Source organism: Propithecus coquereli, unplaced genomic scaffold (assembly GCF_000956105.1).
Source record: "Propithecus coquereli isolate 6110/MARCELLA unplaced genomic scaffold, Pcoq_1.0 Scaffold94, whole genome shotgun sequence".
Lineage (NCBI taxonomy): Eukaryota > Metazoa > Chordata > Mammalia > Primates > Indriidae > Propithecus > Propithecus coquereli.
The window spans coordinates 183,753-191,211 of NW_012155729.1; the positions used below are offsets into that span (position 1 = coordinate 183,753).

General features: G+C 54.3%; 1 protein-coding gene across 1 annotated transcript in view; it reads right to left on the reverse strand.

The window, feature by feature from the left end:
• Positions 1-372: 372 nt before the first annotated feature.
• DIP2C (DIP2 disco-interacting protein 2 homolog C (Drosophila)) overlaps positions 373-7,459 on the reverse strand; it is a 114,409-nt gene continuing 107,322 nt past the window's right edge. The window contains exons 35-37 of the mRNA XM_012664942.1: positions 6,607-6,781; positions 4,822-4,945; positions 373-926 (exon numbers count right to left, since the gene is read on the reverse strand). Of these exons, the coding sequence (XP_012520396.1) occupies positions 674-926; positions 4,822-4,945; positions 6,607-6,781 (552 nt within the window). The 3' untranslated portion in view covers positions 373-673. The remainder of the gene's footprint in view (positions 927-4,821; positions 4,946-6,606; positions 6,782-7,459) is intronic.

Consider the following 7,459-nt stretch of genomic DNA (forward strand, 5'->3'; position numbering starts at 1 on the left):
TTTAGTTTAGTACAAAGATATTTGCAAGATAATTGCCGAAATACACCTTATTTATAATTTCTTCTCATTCTATGCTAACTTCAAAGGTCACATATCGGCCTTTGTTTCTTCAGCACGTTTCTGACAAAGAAAGCTGCTAAAATCTAATTGGAAGGTGCTATTTGGAAGGTTTTCTCGTACCTCAATAAACTTTCCTAAAAGGATGAGATCTAGCAATGGCTTAAATTAGTAACAGATCCATGTCATCAAGATTTCATGACACATTAAAACAGAGAAAACAATTCTTTGTCACACTACAGAAACTGTTTGAGAGAACCCATCTGGAGGGCAGGATTTTTTTTAATTGCTATTTCGGCTTAACAAAATACCACATTTACGAAGAAAGCACTTATTATCCAATAATTAAAAAAGAAAAGAAACGAAACGAAAGTTTTTGAAATGGGCTTTTCCGACAGACTGAAGGCAGGAATCCAAAGTCCTTCTGAGCGAAATTCAGTGGCAAATTCACATTTCGTCTCCGCGCCGACGGCGACCGCTGCGAGAAGTCCTCCTCTTCCCCTCACACCGCACGGGGCTCCGCTCCGGCGAATGTCGCCCGTGTCTGCGCGTTTCGGCGGACACCGGGAAAACGCGTCCGTCTCTGCGAGAGTCCACAGAAGCCGGAGGGACGCGGCTACATGTTGTAGGCCACGTAGATGGGGTCCAGCTGGTCGGCCAGAAACCCGTCGCGGAGGTGCATGCGCTGCTTCTCCCCGCGGGAGTTGATGGGGATGACGCCGATGTCCACCACGACCACCACGCCCACGATCAGGTAGTGCTCCTCCAGGACCACGTTGGTCACCAGGGGCACCAGGTCCAAGGCCTCCTGCTCCGACCCATCCAGCTCCACCACGACCACCAGCAGGTTTGTCCAGGTGAACACGGCGCTGAAAGACAGAAAGAAACAGCGTTACCGTCCAGGCTGGCCACGGCGGGAGGGCTCCTCTCGGAAACCTACACTTGGCCGACTTCACGCCTGCCCGAGGCTCCCGACAGCCACGCACGGAGCACTCCGCACACAACCGTCCTGGCAGAGCGCCGCTGTTGGCGCTCTCTTCTGCCTTCTGGCGGTGGCTTCCTCTCCCCGCGTGTTCCCACTTCTACTGCTCAGAGGAGTCTGCGCTCCTGTCCTGCCTCTGTGCTGCCGCCCGGGGGACCCAGCCCCTCACCGAGGTCAGGGCACCGTCGGCACTTGCCTGGGAAGCAGCTTGGGCCTCCGCGTGCAGCTCCCTGCTCTGCCGCCGAGGGGCGTGTGGCGGCGGGATGCGTGGCGGCCCCCGTCTGTGCGCCGTGGGGCAAGTCCCCGTCCTGGGCGCGGCCCGGAGCTTGGTCGGCACGTTAGCCGGGGCGACGCCGGCAGAGGCTTGAGAAGTGCCGGTGCGTGGCTTGTCCTCAGCTGCCTTTGCTATCGCGAGGACAGGGACACGGCGGGGCCGGCCCTGTGGTCCTCGTGGAGAAGAGTCGCTGGGCGCACACCCAGCCCAGTGCACTCTGCGGCCGGCCAGCCGCAGACCTGGGGACGCGACGCCGGGTTCCACCTAAAGTGCCGAGTCGGGGGACGACGAACAGCAGGAAGATCTGTCCAGAAGGGTTTTATTTGGCATCTACTTGCTTTTCAGCAGGAAGGGCACCGCAGTGTTTAGTCTGCCTGACTTCCAGAAGCAGAAATCCAGCACTTTACGTCCGAAACCACGAGAACTTTGGAGAGTTGGCTTTTAGAACTGGTTGTTTAAGGCTGTGGTCCCCAATCCCCGGGCCCCAGACTGGTACCGGCCCGTGGCCTATTGGAACCGGGCCGCACAGCAGGAGATGGGTGAGCAGCGGGCCAGGGAGCGAAGCTCCTCCTGTGTTTACAGCCGCTCCCATGGCTCGCGTCACCGAGCTCCGCCTCCTGTCAGATCGGCGGCGGCATCAGATTCTCACAGGAGCGGGAACCCCACTGCAAACCGCGCGTGCAAGGGGTGCAGGTTGTGGCTCCTTGTGAGAACCTAATGTCCGATGACCTGAGGTGGAGCTGAGCGGTGACCCTGGCGCTGGGGAGCGGCTGCAAATACAGATCGTCATCAGCAGAGAGGTCTGACTGCTCAATAAACGTGATGTGCTTGCATCATCCTGAAACCATCCCCTCCCCGGTCTACGGAAAAACCGTCTTCCACGAAGCCGGCCCCTGGTGTCCAAAGGGTGGGGACCGCTGGTTTAAGGACCCTGACGTTCACGGACCTTGGCACCCACAGTCTGCTTAGCTGCAGAGGCCAGAGGGAGCTGCGTGGACGCCAGGCTCAGGCTGCTGGTTTCTGCTCTCAAGCCCAACCACACGCTCACCTCCAGCTGAGTGGGGTGTGTTTTGGGGGACTCACTGCTGTATTCAGTACGGCCTGTGCATGTTGGAATCAAAGGGCGAACCGGAGAGCGAGTTCGGCGGGTCTCTCCCGGACTTTGCTCTGTGGCAGCTGCGTAACTAAGGAAACAATCCCGCTGAGAAACGTTTCCAAGACGACGTGGTACTTAATTCCCACACCTGGCTCCTGTGATGTTAAAGTGTTGCTCTGCGCGGCCATGGGAGCCCGTTCTGTGGCTCTGTGATACCACATTATGTAAATCTCACAGGCACTTTGGTATAATTTTATTGCGGCGTTTGGAACTGACGGCACATCCGACAGGTCAGACGTCAGCCTGGCTCTCGTAGGCAGCAGAGCAGGCCAGGGACGTGCTCCACCGTCACCCCTGGGAGCCAAGGGTCTGTGGCAGCCGGGTCAGAACTCTCCTAGGGCGGCGCCTGCTGTTCTAACCCTGAGAATCAGCTGATGAGACGTGCAAAGATCCGGCTGGGCCCGATTTGGCAGCAGGGAAACCGTGGGGTTCCGGGACACGAGGCGCTGACGCCGCAGCGTTTCCCAGCACGGAGCGGAGGGGAGGAGGAGCCCGAGTTTGCGACCGATGGTCCCTGACGTGTCAAAGTCTGTCTGGATAAAAACCACTTACTCTTCTTCTTTCCGGCGCCCCGTGTGGACCAGGTGAGTGAGGTCCCTGGCCACGGGAGGGGCAGACTCGGGCCAGTGGCCACGCGGCCCAGCGGCGCAGAGGGAAGACCGGCACGTGGACCAGAGGCCCACAGGGACACGGAGAGGCCCCCCAGAGCCGCCTTTACGGTGGAAGCCAGACAGAAAACGCTCGAGGGACGTGACAAAAGCCAATTAAGTTATTTTCTTAAAAATACAAAAATGAGGAGGCTGTAACTGGTATTTCTGGCTATTTAGGTGGAAAATGAGGCAGGGCCTGTGCCCGGCTTCCAGGCTGACCGTCTTCCTGGCTTTCTGTCCTTTCTCCAGAGCTAAGAACGCCGGAAACTCCGACAATCTGGGACATTGAACCAGGACGATTCGCAGGCGAGCAAACTCCATTTCATCTGCTCTGCCAAGCACTCGATGCGCGGACTGGCTGACGGCAATAAACGCCCGCCTGCCCACCGCAGACCGATGGGCCACAGGACGCACACGCAGCCGCAGAACCGCCCTCACCACCAAGAGAACTGCTGAGAGATCTCGGAATGTGCCTCCTCCGGGGGCTCTGACCCGAGACTGGGACTGGTTTCAGCAGGTGCCGCCCGGTGAGCGCCCGTCTGCCGTCGAGCGAATAAATCTGGTGTCGCGTCACTTCTTTTTTTTTTTTTGAGACAGAGTCTGGCTCTGTCACCCGGGTAGAGCACAGTCATGTCATTATAGCTCACTACAGCCTCCATCTCCCAGGCTTAAAGTGATCCTCCTGCCTCAGCCTCCCAAATAGCTGGGACTCAGGCACGCGCCACCACACCTGGCTAATTTTTTTCTATTTTTGGTAAAGACGGGGTCTCGCTGTTGCTCGGGCTGGTCCCAAGCTCCTCGAGCGATCCTCCCACTTTGGCCTCCCAGTGTGCTAGGATCACAGGCGTGAGCCACCGCGCCCGGCCTGTGTTGCTTTTAAGAATGAAAAGTGGGCTGGGCTCCTGTAGTCCCAGCTACTTGGGAGGCTGAGGCAGGAGGATCACTTTAAGCCTGGGAGATGGAGGCTGCAGTGAGCTATAATGACATGACTGTGCTCTACCCGGGTGACAGAGCCAGACTCTGTCTCAAAAAAAAAAAAAAAAAAGCAACATAGAGACCCTGAGCAAGCCCGAGAAAGTCCTCAGGACTGGCTGACTTAACCCATGGCTCCCCGGCCTCTAGGCCACCCCCGCATGTCGGGGAACACCAGCGAGCTGCCCTGAAAACCTGCTGTTTCTCACACACTCAGCACTTCACAATGATTCAGTGGCCAGACAGAAAGACAAAGTCCAGCCCCTGCGGAGGGGACACCGAGTTCTCACCTGGGCCCAGACTCTGCTCTGGGCCCCTCCCCTAGGACATCTGCCCCAGGTGGCTTGTCACCAATGGCTTTGCTTTAATTCAAGTGAGTCTTCTTTCCACATGTATCTGGGGAAGCTTGGCCGGAACCCTGCCTCTGCTCCAGCCTAGAGCTTGCCCAGGTATCATACTTCTCACAGTTCAGCCATGAAGGTATGTTCTGTGCCTACGTATGTGTGAACTTGGTTCCTTCCTACGTCATGCTTTTGTAAATCAAACTTGGCTTCCTGGAAAATGCTATCAAATGCAATGGTGTCACGGTAACAAAAATCCATTGTCTGGAAGTAACATGCAACACCCCAACTCTGTGAGGACCCCTTTATCACTCAGCCCCTGAGAGGCAGGTGCGCGTCACCGCTGCCGTCTCCCCCGCCCCCGCAGAACCCCCACACTCCCGACTCACCACTCCGTGACGCTTTTGTGGGCTCTGATCACCGAGGTCTCGATATCGATGGGGTGGTACCTCATGCCCCGCAGCTCCATGGCCTCGTCCAGCGCCCCCACCACGTAGAGGGCGTCGTGGCGCTCTGTTCCAGAACAAACACGTGTGAGTGCCTCATGGCCATGGTGCTCGGGCCACTCTCTCCTTTCAAGGGCTGAAAGCTACCCTGAGGGACGCTGGTCTGGGGAAGGTCGGTTCCCTTCTGCTGGGACTCGGGTGCTGCAAGGCTGGCGGTGGAGCCACCACACTGCTGCTTGAGAGACCTGTGATTGGATCAGCTTCTGGATGCTGCCAAACACGCGGTCACACCTTCCTCTGCAGCCACTCTGGGCTGAGTCGGTGCCGGGTTAGCGCCCAGCGGTCTGCATCCCGGGGGCCGACGCATGTGGGCGGAGTCCTCCCAGGCCCCACCCGCTCGGGCCACTCAGGACGCAGCACAGCCCAGATTAAACCCGGTTCCCTCCGACCCTGTCCCAGCAGTTCTTCACTGAGCACCTACTAATGCCACGTATAAGCGGGAAAAGCAAGCACGGTTTCCAGTAACGCTCATGAAGGAAGATTCCCTTAGCTCGTGTAGCCATGAAATTTGTTTTGATCCTTGGAATAACAATGACAACATGTAGTCAGCCCTACCTCTCCTTAACGATTAGAAAATATGTCCTTGAGTCTTATAGGGTAGTAAGTACATCAAGGAAAATCTGAAAGACGTGATTGACAAAATACCACAAAATAAATCTTTAAAAATTTGAGTCAGAAAAGATGGAGACATTTACTTGTTGGCTTCTGCTCATGATGGGAGCTTCATCTCTCTTCCCATGGTTGGGGGTTCAAACTCTCAGTGGCTGGGGGTGACAGCCTGCTGTCCCAGCTCCCTGGGACTCAGCAGAATGGAATATTCCTAGTCTTCCTTGGGAGGAATAAACTGCTACAAATTTTACATCTCTAAACTCAGCTCTTCACAGGAACCCGAGATACTCAAATTTGTCTAGATTTCCCACAAGGCAAATGTTATGCCAGAATATTTTTGTACTTTTTTCCTACCTTCAGCCCCTGTTGGGCCAGGCTAGTGTGAGTGTTTGGACGGTTGTGTCAGGGACCCCACTGACATCTACAAACTCATCTCCCTGGGACTTTGGTTAGGTAGGAGCTCACCAAGAGCCTGGGCTACCATCCTTGCAAAACAGCCAAGTTCTGCCTCTATTTTTAGTGGAATGGAGGAGGCAGGGAAGGATTCTGGAACCAGCAAAGAATACAATACACAAGCACACTTTCACATCTCACCCCTGCGTCCCGCAGACACCAGCAGTAGCCACCTCCCTCGCCGCCCCACACTGGGCACAGCGACCACAGCAGAGACAGCCCATCGCCAGGGTCCAAGAGCCTCACGGCCTCTCCCTTCCCGGACAGAGACCCCGTCCTGGAAGCAGTGGCACGCACATTCCCGCAGCCACTGGCTGGTTTCTGCCTCAGTTGGACCTGGAGGGAGTACGCTTTGCTGGGGGAAACACTGACGCCTGTGCCTTCTGGGCTCCTCCCTGGTTTACATCTTGGTTCTTGGGAGAATACACAGCTCAGCTCACGGGACACATTTGCATTTTGCTTTCCTCTCTTTCCCACTTAGCTGTTTTTGGGTGATTTGCAGCCAGCACACAAGTCCTCTGGGTTTGGCCACCCCAATCCTCAGACACATGTTCTCTAGGGGAACCTAACCTCTGCCTGTGGGGGTGGGGCAGCCTGGGCTCTCACCTCCGTTCGCATCTGTGAGCTCCGTTCTCCGCAGGAACCCCAAATAGCCCGTTCGTGCCCAGATAGTCTGAGTGTCTCCAAAACTTAACCTTGAGTTGAAGTGATCCGACTGCAGGGACTCGTCTCCGTAGATGGTAAAATAACCACTGGCGTTGTGGGCACTGTGAACCCAGATCTGTGAACAGAGGGAGGTTTCACGGGGATGAGTTAACTTTAGACTATCTCCAGAAAGTGAGGTGAAAACTGCTTTTACAATTCAAAATATTATATTCAATGGTATTACAGTTTTCTTGGACTGAAAAAACAAGATGAAGTTCATTTCATTCAGATTTCTTGGAGAGAGACACAGAGGTTACTGGAATAAAGGCACTACGCCAAGTCCATGGCAAAGCCACCCACAAAGCCACCCATCTATCAGGAATTTTATTAAAGATTAATTGAAGATTTAAAAAATTGTTTTTAAAAATAAACACATCAAATGAACAAAGTTGTACTACTTTCCTTGCACTTTTCAAAATGTTTAGATTGGTTTTAGAGAATAATCAAGAAAAGTGTTAAAAAGCTCTAAGATTTCTTTTTCCCTTTCCCCTGGTTTGCATACATTTGGAAACACACTGCAATAAAACACCACAAAGCAACTTATAGGCTTATAACATCAAAAAGTGGGAAACGGGAATGCACTGAATCTGTAGATCACTTTGGGTAGTATAGTCATTTCAACAGTGTTGATTCTGCCGACCCATGAGCATGGTATGGTTTTCCACCTGTTTATGTCCTCTGATATTTCCTTCTTCAATGTTTCATAGTTCTCCCTGTAGAGGTCTTTTACCGCCTTAGTTAAATATATTCCTAG